Below are 17,845 nucleotides of genomic sequence, written 5' to 3'. Positions count from 1 at the left end.
ATGTATGCCCGTCATGTATGCAGCGCTGTTGCAGCCAGGATGGTATTTTTGTTTGCAGACAGTTGGTCATCTGCAAACAGCTGGCCCTGTGCTTTTCCACCTCTAACTCCTGTTGCTGCAGCTGCTGCTGGCCTGTACTCTTTCTCTCTCCCTCTTTTTCTTCCTGCAACGTACTGTCATTCACCGCCCCGTTCAGCAGCTCCTGTCCCGGCTCGGTCTCAACACAAGAACATAAGAAATAGGAGCAGGGGTAGGCCATCTGGCCCCTCGAGCCTGCTCCGTCATTCAATAAGATCGTGGCTGATCTGCTCTTGGCCTCAACGCCACTTCCCTGCCCGCTTCCCATAACCCTCGACTCCCTTATTCAGAAATCTGTCTATCTCTACCTTAAATATATTCAATGAGTGCTACCCACTGAGGCACAGCTTGCAGTAATAAGACCTTTGTTTTCAAGTTGTCAAAGCACTTTCATTAAATCAGAAGTTCTGACTAAAAACAATTAACCAAATATGGATATTTTGTTTATTTAATGTTTACCATTTGTTGTGCTTGTATAGTTGTTTGTAAATAAAGTTTCTTTGTGGTATTGGTATGTAAACATCAAAGATAATTGAGAAGTGTAGCATGAGACTATATTGCATCCAGATAACCAAGTGAGCTGATGCTTAGTCCTCTGGATAAAGGACAGGGAAAAGAATAGCTTCTGAATCTTACGGGACAGTGGCATGTTTATGGCAACTGCTGTGTAACTCTTGAGAGTGAAGATGATACTTAAAAATCCCCTACATGTGACATTTTATGAAGCTGTTTTTGCAGTAGTGACCTATCAAATCAGCGATGGATGAGTCAAACTCATTTTGTGGTGCTCAAAAGTCCAATTTATTTAAAGTTTGCATTAACTTGGACGATTTCTTTAAATTGTCAGTCTTGTATTTTTTTTTCAATGTACCAGTAACATTTCTGTTACCAGTCCTGTGGCTTTGCAGTCGAGCAGCTTTGTTTGAGCTCTACTATTCACTATAGGTGAATGATTAGTCAAATTGTTGTCCTCCTCCAGCCCCACAACCCTCTGAAATATCTGCACTCTTCCACTTCTGTCTTCTTGCGCATCCCCGATTTTAATTGCTCCACCATTGGCAGCCGTGCCTTCAGCTACCTAGGCCCTAAGCTCTGGAATTCCATCCCTAAACCTAAACACCTCTGCCTCTCGACCTCTCCTTTTAAGATGCTGCTTAAAATCTTTCTCTTTGGCTAAGCTGTCCTACTATTTCCTTGCGACTCGACGTCAAATTCTGTTTGATAATGCTCCTCTGCATTATCAAGGTGAAGCACCTTGGGACGTTTTATGACATGAAAGATGCACATAAATGCAGGTTGTTGTTGTAAAGACAGATACCCTGCATTTGCTTGTGTGTGGCCGAGAGGTCAGGAATTCTGAGGAGCAGGCGGCCCAAAGGTCGGTGAGAAGTTCAATTCTGACGAGGAACTCTCAGCCCTTGTCTGGGCAGGTAAGTGGTTGGCTGTTTGTTAGGTAAGGCTCTCGCGCTCCCTCTCGCGCTCCCTCTCGCGCTCCCTCTCGCGCTCCCTCTCGCGCTCTCTCTCGCGCTCTCTCTCGCGCTCTCTCTCGCGCTCTCTCTCGCGCTCTCTCTCGCGCTCTCTCTCGCGCTCTCTCTCGCGCTCTCTCTCGCGCTCTCTCTCGCGCTCTCTCTCGCGCTCTCTCTCGCGCTCTCTCTCGCGCTCTCTCTCGCGCTCTCTCTCGCGCTCTCTCTCGCGCTCTCTCTCGCGCTCTCTCTCGCGCGCTCTCTCGCGCTCTCTCTCGCGCTCTCTCTCGCGCGCTCTCTCTCGCGCGCTCTCTCTCGCGCGCTCTCTCTCTCGCGCTCTCTCTCGCTCTTTAATTAGATTTTTAATTCGATAAGTCTAAGTTGAGGGATGGCAGGGCAGCTCAGTCCTGTGGAGTGCACATCCTGCAGCATGTGGGCAGTTCTGGACGCTTCGCGCGGCCTAGACAACCATGTGTGCAGGAGGTGTCTCTCGCTTCAACTACTTAAGCTCCGTGTTTTGGAGCTTGAGCGGCGGCTGGAGTCACTATGATGCATCCGCGAGGCTGAGAGCTATGTGGATAGCACGTTTCAGGAGGTGGTCACCCTGCAGCTTAAAAGCGCGCACGTAGAGGGGAAGTGGGTGACCACCAGGCGAAGTAAGAACGCTAGGCAGGTAGTGCAGGAGATCCCGGGAGTCCATCTCGCTTTCAAACCGCTATTCACTTGAATAACGGTGAGGGCAATGGTGCCTCTGGGGCGTGCAGCCAGAGCCAATTCCAAGGCACCATGGGTGGCTCAGCTGCACAGGGAGGAGGGACGAAGAATAAAAGAGCTCTAGTGATGGGGGGATTCTACATTTAGGGGAACAGAGAGGCGTTTCTGCGGCCGCTGACGTGATTCCAGAATGGTATGGTGCCTCCCTGGTGCCAGTGTCAAGGATGTCACAGAGCGGACGCAGGGCATCCTGTGGGGGGGGGGGAGGATAAACAGCGAGAGGTCGTGGTCCATATCAGGATCAATGACATAGGTAGAAAGAGGGATGAGGTCCTACAAGCAAAATTTAGGGAGCTAGGAAGAAAATTAAAGGGTAGCACCTGAAAGGTAATAATCTTCGGTTACTACTGGTGCCACGTGCTAGTGAGTACAAGAATAGAAGGATAGAGAAGATGAACGCGCGGTTGGAGAGTTGTAGGAGGGAGGGCTTTAAATTCTTGAGGCATTGGGATTGCTTTTGGGGGAGATGGGACCTGTACAAACCGGACGGGTTGCACCTCAACAGCGCTGGGACCAATATCCTCGCGGGGAGTTTTGCTAGTGCTGTTGGGGAAAGTTTAAAGTAGCTTGGCAGGGGGATGGGAACCTGAGAATAGATTCAAAGGGAAGGAAGAAAAGCAGAAATTGGATAGCAAGAATTTAGAAAGAGAATCTGTAAGACGGAGGAAACAAGGGTTAGTAAGTACTCTGTAGTAATCAAGGAGGTCTTACTGTGCTAAATGGTATATACTTTAATGCAAGGAGTATAACGAATAAGGCGGATGAGCTAAGAGCACAGGTAGTTACTTGGGAGTATGACATTATAGCCATTGCAGGTAGATACTTGGGAGTATGACATTATAGCCATTACAGACTGATTCCTGGGATGATCGGACTGACATATGAGGAGAGACTGGACCAACTGGGCCTTTATACATTGGAGGTTAAAAGAATGAGAGGGGATCTCATAGAAACATACAAGATTCTGACGGGACGGGACAGGTTAAATGCGGGTAGATTGTTCCCGATGTTGGGGAAGTCCAGAACCAGGGGACACAGTCCTAGGATAAGGGGTAGGCCATTTAGGACCGAGATGAGGAGAAACTTCTTCACTCAGAGTTGTTAATCTGTGGAATTCCATGCCGCAGAGAGTTGTTGATGCCAGTTCATTGGATATAAGAACATAAGAACATAAGAATTAGGAACAGGATAGGCCATCTAGCCCCTCGAGCCTGCTCCGCCATTCAATAAGATTATGGCTGATCTGGCCGTGGACTCCACTTACCCGCCCTCTGTGACTTGAATACATTCAATGAGCTAGCCTCAACTGCTTCCTTGGGCAGAGAATTCCACAGATTCACAACCCTCTGGGAGAAGAAATTCCTTCTCAACTGGGTTTTAAATTGGCTCCCCGTATTTTGAGGCTGTGCCCCCTAGTTCTAGTCTCCCCGACCAGTGGAAACAACCTCGCTGCTTCTATCTTGTCTATCCCTTTCATGATTTTAAATGTTTCTATAAGATCACCCCTCATCCTTCTGAATTCCAACGAGTCAAGACCCAGTCTACTCAATCTATCATCATAAGGTAACACCCTCATCTCCGGAATCAGCCTAGTGAATCGTCTCTGTACCCCCTCCAAAGCCAGTATATCCTTCCTTAAGGAAGGTGACCAAAACTGCACGCAGTACTCCAGGTGCGGCCTTACCAATACCATATACAGTTGCAGAAGGACCTCCCTGCTTTTGTACTCCATCCCTCTCGCAATGAAGGCCAACATTCCATTCGCCTTCCTGATTACCTGCTGCACCTGCAAACTAACTTTTTGGGTTTCATGCACAAGGACCCTCTGCACCTCAGCATGTTGTAATTTCTCCCCATTCAAATAATATTCCCTTTTACTGTTTTTTTTTTTCCCCAAGGTGGATGACCTCACACTTTCTGACATTGTATTCCATCTGCCAAACCTTAGCCCATTCGCTTAATCGATCCAAATCTCTTTGCAGGCTCTCTGTGTCCTCTACACAACCCGCTTTCCCACTAATCTTAGTGTCATATGAAAATTTTGTTACACTACACTCTGTCCCCTCTTCCAGGTCATCTATGTATATTGTAAACAGTTGTGGTCCCAGCACCGATCCCTGTGGCACACCACTAACCACCGATTTCCAACCCGAAAAGGACCTATTTATTCCAACTCTCTGCTTTCTGTTTGCCAGCCAATTCTCTATCCATGCCAATACATTTCCTCTGACTCCGCATACCTCTATCTTCTGCAGTAACCTTTTGTGTGGCACCTTATCGAATGCCTTTTGGAAATCTAAATACACCACATCCATCGGTACACCTCTATCCACCATGTTCGTTATATCCTCAAAGAATTCCAGTAAATTAGTTAAACATGATTTCCCCTTCATGAATCCATGCTGCGTCTGCTTGATTGCACTATTCTTATCTAGATGTCCCGCTATTTCTTCCTTAATGATAGTTTCAAGCATTTTCCCCACTACAGATGTTAAACTAACCGGCCTATAGTTACTTGCCTTTTGTCTGCCCCCTTTTTTAAACAGAGGCGTTACATTAGCTGCTTTCCAATCCGCTGGTACCTCCCCAGAGTCCAGAGAATTTTGGTAGATTATAACTAATGCATCTGCTATAACTTCCGCCATCTCTTTTAATACCCTGGGATGCATTTCATCAGGACCAGGGGACTGGTCTACCTTGAGTCCCATTAGCCTGTCCAGCACTACCCCCTAGTGATAGTGATTGTCTCAAGGTCCTCCCTTCCCACATTCCTGTGACCAGTAATTTTTGGCATGGTTTTTGTGTCTTCCACTGTGAAGACCGAAGCAAAATAATTGTTTAAGGTCTCAGCCATTTCCACATTTCCCATTATTAAATCTCCCTTCTCATCTTCTAAGGGACCAACATTTACTTTAGTCACTCTTTTTTCCGTTTTATATATCTGCAAAAGCTTTTACTATCTGTTTTTTTTTTTGCGCAAGTTTACCTTCGTAATCTATCTTTCCTTTCTTTATTGCTTTTTTAGTCATTCTTTGCTGTTGTTTAAAATTTTCCCAATCCTCTAGTTTCCCACTAACCTTGGCCACCTTATACGCATTGGTCTTTGATTTGATACTCTCCTTTATTTCCTTGGTTATCCACAGCTGGTTATCCCTTCTCTTACCGCCCTTCTTTTTCACTGGAATATATTTTTGTTGCGCACTATGAAAGAGCTCCTGAAAAGTCCTCCACTGTTTCTCAATTGTGCTACCGTTTAGCCTGTGTTTCCGGTCTACTTTAGCCAACTCTGCCCTCATCTCACTGTAGTCCCCTTTGTTTAAGCATAGTACGCTCGTTTCTGACACAACTTCCTCACCCTCCATCTGTATTACAAATTCAACCATACTGTGATCACTCATTCCGAGAGGATCTTTTACTAGGAGATCGTTTATTTTTCCTGTCTCATTACACAGGACCAGATCTAAGATAGCTTGCTCCCTTGTAGGTTCTGTTACATACTTTCTAAGAAACAATCCCGTATGCATTCTATGAATTCCTCCTCCAGGCTACCCCGTGCGATTTGAGTTGACCAATCGATATGTAGGTTAAAATCCCCCATGACTACTGCCGTTCCTTTTTCACATGCCTCCATTATTCCCTTGATTATTGCCCGCCCCACCGTGAAGTTATTATTTGGGAGCCTATAAACTACGCCCACCAGTGACTTTTTCCCCTTACTATCTCTAATCTCCACCCACAATGATTCAACATTTTGTTCATTAGAGCCAATATCGTCTCTCTCAACTGCCCTGATATCATCCTTTATTAACAGAGCTACCCCACCTCCTTTCCCTTCTTGTCTATCTTTCCGAATCGTCAGCTACCCCTGTATGTTTAATTCCCAGTCTTGGCCACCCTGCAACCATGTTTCTGTAATGGCCACCAAATCATACCCATTTGTAATGATTTGTGCTGTCAACTCATTTACTTTATTTCGAATGCTGCATGCATTTAGGTAGAGTGTTTTAATCCTAGTTTTTAAACCATGATTTTTAGTTTTGACCCCTCCTGCAGCCCCTTTATATTCAGTGGCCCTTTTTGTTTTTTGTCTTGGGTTTCTCTGCCCTCCACTTTTACTCATCTCCTTTCTGTCTTTTGCTTTTGTCTCCTTTTTGTTTCCCTCTGTCTCTTTGCATTGGTTCCCATCCCCCTGCCATATTAGTTTAACTCCTCCCCAACAGCAACATTGAAGAGGGAGTTAGATATGGCCCTTACGGCTAAAGGGATTAAGGGGTATGGAGAGAAAGCAGGAAAGGGGTACTGAGGGAATGATCAGCATGATCTTATTGAATGGTGGTGCAGGCTCGAAGGGCCAAATGGCCTACTCCTGCACCTATTTTCTATGTTTCTATGAGACATGGCTGAAAGGGGCAGATTTGGCAGATCATTATACCTGGTTACAGGATTTTTAGACAAGATGGGGGGGGGGGGGGGGGGTGGTTAAAAAAAGGGGGTCGCGGTATTGATTAAAGAAATTATTATAACAGTGAGGAAGGATGATATGTTAGAGAGATCATTAAATGAGGCCATATGGGTCGAATTGAAAAATAAAAAAGAGGCGATCACACTGCTGTGCGTGTATTACAGACCCCAAACTGGGAGGGAGATAGAGGAGCAAATATGTAGGCAAATTGCTGTGAAGTCCAAAAGTCCAAAAACCATCGGGTCATAATAGCAGGGGATTTTAACTATCCAATATTGATTGGGACAAATATAGTGTGAAGGATATAGAAGGTGCGGAATTCTTAAAATGCATTCAAGAGAATGTTTTAGTCCATATGTAACAAGCCCAACCCGAGGGGGTGGTTTTGGATATAGTTTTGGGGAATGAAGCTGGGCAGGTGGAAGGGGTTTAAGTGGGGGAGCACTTGTGTGCCAGTGACCATAATTCAGTCAGATTCATGTTAGTTATGGATAAGGACAAGGATAGGCCTGGAATAAAAGTCCCAAATTGGGGAAAAGCTAACTTTGCTAAGTTGAGGAGTCACAGTCGACTGGAAACAGCTACTTGTGGGTAAATCAGTGTCGAAACAGTGGGAGGCATTCAAGGAGGAGATCCGGAGTGTTTGTCCACAGATCCCTGAAAGTAGTAAGCCAGGTGGTTAAGAAGGCATATGGAATGCTTGCCTTTATTTGCCGAGGCATAGAATATAAGAGCAGGAAGGTTATGATTAAATTATATAATACTCTGGTTAGGCCACAGCTGGAGTACTGCGTGCAGTTCTGGTTGCCGTATTATAGGAAAGACGTGATTGCACTAGAGAGGGTGCAGAGGAGATTTACTAGGATGCTGCCTGGAATGGAGAATCTTAGCTATGAGGACAGATTGGATAGGCTGGGTTTGTTCTCATTGGAACAAAGGAGGTTAAGAGGAGACCACATTGAGGTGTACAACATTTTGAGGAGCCTGGATATAGTGGATAGTAAGCGTCTATTTCCATTGGTGGAGGGTTCAGAGAGGATTTGAGGGGGCGGCTTCTTCACGCAGAGGGTTGTGGGGGTCTGGAACTCACTGCCTGGGAGGGTGGTGGATACAGAAACCCTCACCACTTTTAACTGCACGGTTACGGACCTAGAGCTGGTAATTGGGATTAGACTGGATAATCTTTTGTTGGCTGGCGCAGATACGATGGTAAGTACTACAGGGAATCGAATACGGCCAGGGTGATCTCCTGGACTAGTTTCGATCGCCTAGATAGGTCGTAGAGGAATTTTCCCAGATTTTTTTTTTTTCCCCAATTGGCCTGGGTTTTTATCTGGTTTTTGCCTCTTTCAGGAGATCACGTGGTTCCGGTTGGCATGAAATGTAGAATGTTTTAGTGTAGATGGTGTCGCAGTTGTGTGGGGCGGACTGGTAGGGCTGGGTGCTCTTTACCTTTCCGCCATTGTTCGTAGGTTTATATGTAACATTCAAGGCTGTTGACCGAGGGCCGTGCGGCTCTTTGTCGGCTGGCGCGGACACAATGGGCCGAAATGGCGTCCTTCCGTGCTGTAGATTTCTATGTTCTATGTTTCTATATTACGCTTTAAAATTGTTGGTTAGAAGGAATCTATGCACACTTCATATTTATGTATATGCAGCACTTATTCACCCTACCGCTCCAGTTCACACAGCCCTGAGCAGTGGATCGTTGATGAGGGAATAACTCACCCGATAGCCTAGTGGGTAAGGGTACTATCTACTTTATTTTCAAAGCCAGAAGATCTTGGATGTGATTGCTGCGTTAGTTGAGTTCAACCTGTTGTGTGCATTGAATTTTGCCTTGGCATTAGAGAAGGGAAAAAACTAATAATCAGAGGGTCCCTGCTCCTGGTTGTTGAGTGGTAACTCCAGCTGGAACATGTATATGTCCGGACATAGGACAAAGACAGGGTCAGGCATGGCTGTAATTTTTTTTCATGGCTGTAATATTCTCTGTCGACAAGTGGCCAGGTGGCACCAATTATCTAAATTCATACATGAGGAGTTTTCACTTGGGTGTAGTACTGCAGGGGAGAAAAATGGCAGAAAGAAATGAGGAGAAATGGGAATTTTCTATTTACGTAGAATTACATAGAATGTATAGCACAGAAACAGACCCTTCGGCCCAACTGGTCTGTGCTGCTGTTTATGCTCCACGCAAGCCTCCTCCCACCCCTCCTTATCTAACCCTATCAGCTAAACCTTCTATTCCTTTCTCCCTCATGTATTTAGCTAGCTTCCCTTTAAATGCCTCTATGCTATTCACCTCAACGACTCCATGTGGTAGCAGGTTCCACATTCTAACCACTCTCTGGGTAAAGTAGTTTCTTCTAAATTTGCTATTGGATTTATTAATGACTGTCTTATATTGACGACCTCTAGTTTTGGTCTCTCCACAAGTGGAAACATCTTCTCTATGCCTATCATTTTATGAAACCTCTTGGTTTCAGTTGTAAGCGTGGATGCAGTTTTGATTAATTTTTTTTCCTGCCTGACTCCTTTTCTCCCCCTCCCATTTTTAGATATGAACTTTGAATCGAACCCATCCGACCACCCAAGGGCCAGCACCATCTTCCTGAGCAAGTCACAGCCAGATGGTGAGTAGATACAAGCCAGATTAGTAGTGTGATCTCTGCGTGTCATTATTGTCCATTATCTGCCTGTTTAGAAATGCAGGACAGTTCATAGTTGCTACTGTGGAGCAATAATCCTATTTCCACATGCAATGACACAACATGGCTTTGTCTGACTTTTTTTAACCACAAAAATGACATTATCCATAATATTCACCAAATTTTAAACTATCCAGCAATGTGAAACACTGCCTTTTAGATTGCTAAGTTCCATTAAGGTTGCTAGATTTCAATGATTATGTTGCCTTTATCTCAGTGGTAGAAAGCTGGATCTATCTTCTTTCATCCTTTCCCATGCAACATTTTTCATTGACATACTGTACTGTACTTCCCAAAGTTAATTGGCAAAGGTGGCAGAAGAGGGTATCCTCTTTGTTCCCTGTTAATTGTTGAGATATAATGTGAAGGTTGTTTTTACTCATCGCCCTTTAGAGCGGTCTGTCACCTGTGAGGATATGACCAGGACCGCAGGTTCCAATATATCAGCAACCTGGGGGTCATGGTGACCAACTCTGAAGGTATACAAATTCTTCACATTGATATTTCAGTAACTTGAACAAGTTGAGGGTTTTTTTTTAAAGCCCTTTAGCTTTTTTGAATCAGGTTCGTCTAAGGGCACAGTTTGCTGGTGATTTGGGTTTTATTTTCTGACTGGGAAAATTAATTTAGATGTTTGAAAATCAGGATGGTTCCAGGTTCAGTCCTCAATCTGTGCTGAGTAAGCTGATTGCAGAACTAGAAAGAAAGACTTGCATTTATATACAACCTCAAAACGTCCCAGTGTGCTTTACAGCCAGTGAAATACTTTTGAAGTATTGTCATTGTTGTAAATGTAGCAAAAATGACAGCCAATAGGCACACAGCAAGATTCCACAGCCATGTGATAATGACCAGATAATTTAATTTTAGTGATGCTGAGTGAGGAATAAATATTGGCCAGAACATCAGGGAGAACTACCCTCCTCTTCGAAATAGGACTGCAAGATCTTTCGCGTCCACCTGAGAGAGCAGGTGGGACCTCTGTTTAATGTCTCATCTGAAAGATGGCCCCTCCGACAGTGTAGCACTCCCTCTGTACTGCACTCGGGAGAGCTAAAATGAATCTCCTCTAATGAGACTCGCTGTATGTTAAGTCACCAAGTCCAAGTTTTAGTATCTGAACGTGGCAGTTTTGTGGCTCGCAAAAGCGGCGCTAACCGTAGTTCAGATAGAAAAGCGTGTTGTCCTTGTCAAGAGTTCAGCTTCATTAAGTTGGAATGCCTTTTGCCAAAGCTATAACGCATCTAAATACGAAATGACTGAAAGCACTAGATAACTTTTGAAAGGGAAAACAGCCTCAAATAATGTGTTCATAGTATTGGTTTCAGTTATTGTGAGGCACACTTGGATGGTAAATCATTCTACTAAGGCATGACGGTGATCCTCTGGCGTATGTCATTCTTTCAACGAAATCTAGCATGGAATTATTTCCTGCTGTATTGATCAGCGGAGACTGTAAGTTCAGTTATAACTACTGGCACTTGTCCCACTGAGCATCTGCCCAAATACACATGAGCATGAAACTTTCATTTGATCTGCAGTAAGGTCATGCTCAGTTGCATTTGCTTTGTTCACGAAGCGCATATCTCTGGATGGTGTCAGAGTGTGCAAGATTGGTCAAGAGAGTAATATCTTTCTTCCTATGCACTCCTGCCCTTCCCCACCCACCTCAGTGCATGAATCATGTTCACTTGAAAGAGATGCTCTTGGGCCTTTGTATGATGCAGCCTACTAACTGTCACTGAATGTTGCAAGTCCAAGGGTATCTCTAATTTCCTATCCATAAAGGAAAGTTGGCTCACCCTATGTCACCTTACAGGAAGTGACAGTTTGACTCAATGGTAGTACTCTCTCCTCCGATTCAGAAGGTCTTGGGCTCAAGCCCTACTCACCATCGCTGCATCTGCAAGATCCTGCAAATCCATTGGCAGGATAGGCGCACCAACGTATTCTCACTCAGGCCAACATCACCAGAGTTGAAACTTCAGCTCCGCTGGATGGGCCACATTGTGCGCATGCCCGATTCAAGACTCCCAAAACAAGCGCTCTACTCAGCTCCGACACGGCAAGCGAATCCCAGGTGGACAGTGGAAACACTTCAAGGACACCCTCAAGTCTCCTTGAAAAAAGTGCAACATCCCAACTGACACCTGGGAATCACTGGCCCAAGACCGCTCAAAATAGAGGAGAAGCATCCAGGAAGGCGCTGAACACCTCTGATCTCTTCGCCGGGAGCACGCGGAAGCCAAGTGAAAGAAGCGCACGACAACCCAAGCACCCCACCCACCCATCCCTCCAACCACTGTCTGCCCCACCTGTGACAGAGACTGTAGGTCCCGCATTGGACTCATCAGTCACCTGAGAACTCATATTAGTGTGGAAGCAAGTCATCCTCAACTCCGAGGGACTGCCTAAGAAGAAGGACCTGAGCATGTAATCTAGGCTGCCACTGCAGTACTGAGGGAGTGCTGCACTGTCTGAGGTGCCATTTATTGAATCAGATATTAAACCGAGGCCCCGTCTGCTCTCAAGATCCCATGGCACTATTTATCCCTCAATCAGCACCACTGAATGGAATTAACTGGTCATTCAGCCCTTTGCTATTTCTGGGATATTGCTGTATGCAAATTGCCTGCTGCATTTCCTACATTACAACAGTTGAAACCTACCTCCCTCTGAACTTGCAGCACTCCACTCGCTCAGATCCAACCCCAATCTTGTCATTAAACTTGCTGACAAGGGTGGCGCTATTGTTGTTTGGCGACCCGACCTCGACCTTGCAGAAGCTGATCGCCAACTCTGACACCTCCCTCTACCTCCCCCTGGACCATGACCCCACCACTGAACATCAAGCCATCATTTCCCAGGCAGTCACTGACCTCCCTCATCTCTGGAGATCTTCTCTCCACAGCCACCAACCTCATAGTTCCCCAACCCCACACAGCCGGCTTCTACCTCCTTCCCAAGATCCACAAACGGGACTGCCATCGTAGACCCATCGTTTCAGCCTGTTCTTGCCCCACAACTTATTTCTTCCTATCTCGACTCTCTTTTTCTCCCCGTGTCCACTCTTCTCACCTATATCCGCCACTCTTCCGATGCCCTCCGCCACTTTGACAGTTTCCAGTTTCCTGGCCCCAACCATCTCCTTTTCACAATGGACGTCCAATCCCTCTACACTTCTATCCCCCATCAGGATGGCCTGAGGGTGCTCCACTTCTTCCTCGAGCAGAGGCCCAACCAGTCCCCATCCACTTCCGCCTGGCTGAATATGTTCTCACATTGAACAACTTCTCCTTTAACTCCACTCACTTTCTCCAAATTAAAGGTGTTGCTATGGGAACCCGCATGGGTCCTCGCTATGCATCAGTTCCTATGAACTGGAGGGTAGCTAATGTAACACCACTTTTTAAAAAAGGAGGGAGAGAGAAAACGGAGAATTATAGACCGGTTAGCCTGACATCAGTAGTGGGGAAAATGTTGGAATCAGTTATTACAGATGAAATAGCAGCGCATTTGGAAAGCAGTGACAGGATCGGTCCAAGTCAGCATGGATTTATGAAAGGGAAATCATGCTTGACAAATCTTCTGGAATTTTTTGAGGATGTAACTAATACAGTGGACAAGGGAGAACAAGTGGATGGTGGTGTATTTGGACTTTCAAAAGGCTTTTGACAAGGTCCCACACAAGAGATTGGTGTGCAAAATTAAAGCACATGGTATTGGGGGTAATGTACTGACGTGGATAGAGAACTGGTTGGCAGACAGGAAACAGAGTCGGGATAAACAGGTCCTTTTCAGAATGGCAGGCAGTGACTAGTGGGGTGCCGCAGGACTCGATGCTGGGTCCCCAGCTACTTACAATATACATTAATGATTTAGATGAAGGAATTGAGAGTAATATCTCCAAGTTTGCAGATGACACTAAGCTGGGTGGAGGTGTGAGCTTTGAGGAGGATGCTAAGAGGCTGCAGGGTGACTTGGACATGAGGTGAGTGGGCAAATGCATTGCAGATGCAGTATAATGTGGATAAATGTGAGGTTATCCACTTTGGTGGCAAAAACATGAAGGCAGAATATTATATGAATGGCGGCAGATTAGGAAAAGGGGAGGTGCAACGAGACCTGGGTGTCATGGTACATCAGTCATTAAAGGCTGGCATGCAGGTGCAGCAGGCGGTGAAGGCAAATGGCATGTTGGGGATTGTAGCTAGGGGATTTGCGTATAGGAGCAGGGAGGTCTTACTGCAGTTTTACAGGGCCTTGGTGAGGCCTCACCTGGAATATTGTGTTCAGTTTTGGTCTCCTCATCTGAGGAAGGACGTTCTTGCTATTGAGAGAGTGCAGCGAAGGTTCACCAGACTGATTCCAGGGATGGCAGGACTGACATATGAGAGAGACTGGATCGACTGGTCCTGTATTCACTGGAGTTTAGAAGAATGAGAGGGGATCTCATAGAAACATATAAAATACTGAAGGGACTGGATAGGTTAGATGCAGGAAGAATGTTCCCGATGTTGTGGGAGTCCAGAACCAGGGGTCACAGTCTAAGGATAAGGGGTAAGCCATTTAGGACCGAGATGAGGAGAAACTTCTTCACTCAGAGAATTGTGAACCTGTGGAATTCTCTACCGCAGAGAGTTGTTGATGCCAGTTCGTTAGATATATTCAAGAGGGAGTTAGATATGGCCCTTACGGCAAAAGAGATCAAGGGGTATGGAGAGAAAGCAGGAAAGGGGTACTCCTGCGCCAATTTTCTATGTTTATATGCCTGCCTTTTCGTGGGATATGTGGAACATTCTTTGTTCCAGTCCTACTTGGGTCCCCTCCCTCACCTCTTTTTCCCGTACATTGATGACTGTATCGGTGCCGTCTCCTGCTATCGCTGTGAAATTGAAAATTTCATTCACTTTGCATCCAATTTCAACCCTTCCCTCACCTTCACATGGTCCATCTCCAACTCTTCCCTTCCCTTCCTCGACTTCTTTGTCTCCAGTTTTGGGGATATACTTTCGACCAGTATCCACTCCGTCATCGTCATCATAGGCAGTTCCTCGAAATGAGGATGACTTGCTTCCATGCCAAAAAAGGATGAGTTCACAGGTGTTTCAATGAAGGACTTAATATTCCAGGTCCCGAGCTACAGCCTGAAGGGTGGAAAATTCCTGTGTGTAGATTTTTTTAACGTGTGGTGGCCGTTGCACACCAGCCACCACACGGGCTTGACAGAGCTAGGTCTTGGTTCAGTGGCAAGGGTTATCCAAAACGACTGGAGACCTGTTCTGCTGCACGGGCCTAGTGCGCACACATATCACAGTGTGGGCTGGCCCGTGCTGCTCCTGGCCCCGAACTCTCGCCTCTCCTGGGCCCCAATCACATCTCTCCACAGTCTCTCACTGCTCCTGCTGTACCTGCTCACGCTCCAATCACCGATCTGGACCTTGATGTCATTCTATCCACTATAAGCCCACTGACTCCCACAGCTACCTGGACTACACTTTCTCCCACCCTGTATCCTGTAAGGACTCCATTCCATTCTCTCAGTTGCTCCGTCTCTGTCGCATCTGCTCTGATGATGCCACCTTTCACACTGGTACCTCTGACATGTCATCCTTTTTCCTCAACAAAGGATTCTCCTCCGCCATGGTTAACATGGCCCTTGACCATGTCCGTTCTAGTTCCCACACCTCTACTCTCACCACTTCCCCTCCCTCTCACAACCATGACAGAGTTTCCCTTGTCCTCACCTTTCACCCCACCAACCTCCACGTTCAACAAATAATCCTCTGCCATTTCCACTGCCTCCAGCGTGATCACACCACAAATCACATCTTCCCGCCCCCCCCTTCACCTTTCCAAAGGGACTGCTCCCTCCGTGACACCCTGGCCCATTCCGCAGTCGCCCCCGGCACCCACTCCCCATTCCCACAGCACTTTCCCGTGCAAGCGCAGGAGATGCAACACCTGTCCTTTTACCTTCTTCCTCCCTTTCCACTGTCTAGGGCCCCAAATACTCCTTCCAGGAAAACAGCGATTTACTTGTACTTTCAATTTAGTATACTGTATTTGCTGCTCACGATGTGGTCTCCTCTACATTGAGAAGACCAAGCGTAGATCGGGTGACTGCTTTGCTGAACACCTCCGTTCAGTCCATTAGTGTAACCCTGAGCTTCCAGTTGCCTGTCACTTTAATTCTCCACTCCACTCTCACTCTGATCTCTGTCTTCGGACTCCTACACTGTTCCAATGAAGCTCGACGCAAGCTCGAGGAACAGCATCTCATCTTTTGTTTAGGCACTTTGCAGTCTTTGGACTCAACATCGAGTTCAACAATTTCAGAGTTTACCGCTGCCAACCTTTGGCTCCCTTTCCTTCCTCCCATGTTATGTTTTCTTTTCTTCTCTTTTTTCTTTTCTCCGTCTATAATGGCAGCTGGTCATTACTACGCCATTCACACCCTATCCAGATTAACCTTTTTCTAACCTCTGTCGTTACCATTTCAATTAGGCTCATCATCCCTTTTGTGTCTCTAATCTCTCCTGCCTTCCACCCTAACACAGACCTTCCCTTTTGTTCTTTCTTCCCCTCCCCCTTTCAGTGGTTAAGAATGTGCTCTTTTCGAACATTCGGCAGCTCTGACGAAGGGTCATCGACCCAAAACGTTAACTCTGTTTGACCTGCTGAGATTTCCAGCATTCTGTTTTTATTTCAGATTCCAGCATCCGCAGTATTTTGCTTTTGTGCTGTCTTGCTTGAAAAGTACTTCATTGATTGTGAAGTGCTTCTAGACGCCCTGAGGATGTGAGCAGCATTATATAAAGAACTTGCTGAACTAACGTGTTTGCAATACTTCAGCTCTCCTCTATCTGCTGTAGCAAGTACAAATCTGAATCCAAAAGTCTACCTTTGGCTCAAAAATCAACCATTTGCTTTAGTTTATTGACATGCTTTAAATTTGTTTCCTTTTTTTTTAAAAACAGTGAGAGAGAAGAGGAGGAGTAACTACATAAACCACGTAAGTACAATTCTTTTTACCAAGCTGGCTACCTGCTCCTTCATCGCGGGTCATCAATACTTTTCATAGAATTTCAGGATTTCGTTCTTTAAAAAAACTGCGACATTTGTCAATTTCAATTCTGCCAACCCTTTGTGAAAACACCAAAATTTCATTCGTCTCTTTGCAGCTATTGGTGGGACTGCAGTGTATTTCCAGCATTTTGTCATTTTAGAATTTGACATTTTTTCTTTGTCTTGCATGCGTTTCTGTGTTACAGTAACCGACTGCCTCACTTGCTGCGTCAGCCAGCCCATATGTGTGATTAATTGGAGCTTGTGGTGCATATATTCAGTGATGACCCTCTGATGTCAGCGGACGATATCCATCTGCATCTCATGTCATCCTAAGACACTTGCAAAAAAGATTCTGAATAAGAAAAGAGGGTAGTTTGAAATGCATAATGGGCTGGGTGCCATGTTGGAAGCCCTCAGGTGTATGAGAGGAGTTTTGGTGCCACCTTGTGTTCAACATGTGCATTGGGATTTGGAAGAAGCAGATCTCCGCAGATTTCTGCAAGGAGCATTTAAAATTAAAAGCCCTTAACTAGCTGAACGGGACTGATATTGTGGTATTAAATCATACAGGCCCTGAAATCACACTGTAGCATATGAATGCTTAACATTTTTGTTTCTGTTAATTTATTAGAGACTTAACCCATTTATTTAAAAACCGATTAGCATTTCCACTAAAATAGAGTAGAATTTCAGAGGAGCGCAAGCATTGTTCACTAATATCCCATGGTGAAATTTCATGGCCACAGTCCTTGACGACTGTTTGCTTTGCTGCATTGTATCAAAATATAAAGTTATTGTAAGGACAGTTGGTAGGAGAATTGAGTGCTGTAATGGCTTTGCACACTACTGAGACCAGTTCTCTCACTAGGAGCCAAGTTTGAGACTATCCAAACTTATCTCATGTAGGAACCTTACAGGTAAGCAGAGAGAAAAGATTTCCATCAGACATTCAAGACATGATCCCAGTTGTGAGTACAGTGTGCCAACCTATTGGACCACCTAGTTACTTATGTTTTAAAGAAAGACTTGCATTTAGGACTCCTGGAATTGGGGGTAATATATTAGCATAGATTGAGGATTGGTTAATGGACAGAAAACAGTAGGAATAAACAAGACTTTTTTGGGTTGGCAGGAAGTAACTAGTGGGGTATCGCAAGGATCAGTGCTTGGGCCTCAGCTATTTACAATCTATACTAATGACTTAGATGAAGGGACTGGGTGTAACGTATCCAAGTTTGCTGATGATGCAACGTAAGGTGGTAAAGTCAGCTATGAGGAGGATGCAA

The 17,845-nt window shown here is 45.5% G+C and overlaps 2 protein-coding genes across 3 annotated transcripts in view; one reads left to right on the top strand and one right to left on the bottom strand.

Moving 5' to 3' along the window:
• Positions 1-17,845, bottom strand: part of plekhm3 (pleckstrin homology domain containing, family M, member 3) — a 334,170-nt gene that overhangs the window by 19,719 nt on the left and 296,606 nt on the right. The window lies entirely within an intron of this gene.
• The window catches only part of ccnyl1 (cyclin Y-like 1), a 76,887-nt gene that overhangs the window by 21,720 nt on the left and 37,322 nt on the right, over positions 1-17,845 (top strand). The window contains exons 2-3 of the mRNA XM_070876192.1: positions 9,339-9,413; positions 16,469-16,503. Coding sequence (XP_070732293.1) covers positions 9,339-9,413; positions 16,469-16,503 — 110 coding nt within the window. The remainder of the gene's footprint in view (positions 1-9,338; positions 9,414-16,468; positions 16,504-17,845) is intronic.

This window comes from Pristiophorus japonicus, chromosome 3 (genome assembly GCF_044704955.1).
Source record: "Pristiophorus japonicus isolate sPriJap1 chromosome 3, sPriJap1.hap1, whole genome shotgun sequence".
Lineage (NCBI taxonomy): Eukaryota > Metazoa > Chordata > Chondrichthyes > Pristiophoridae > Pristiophorus > Pristiophorus japonicus.
The sequence above is the reverse complement of the archived record's forward strand: the minus strand, read 5'-3'. Positions and strand labels throughout refer to the sequence as shown.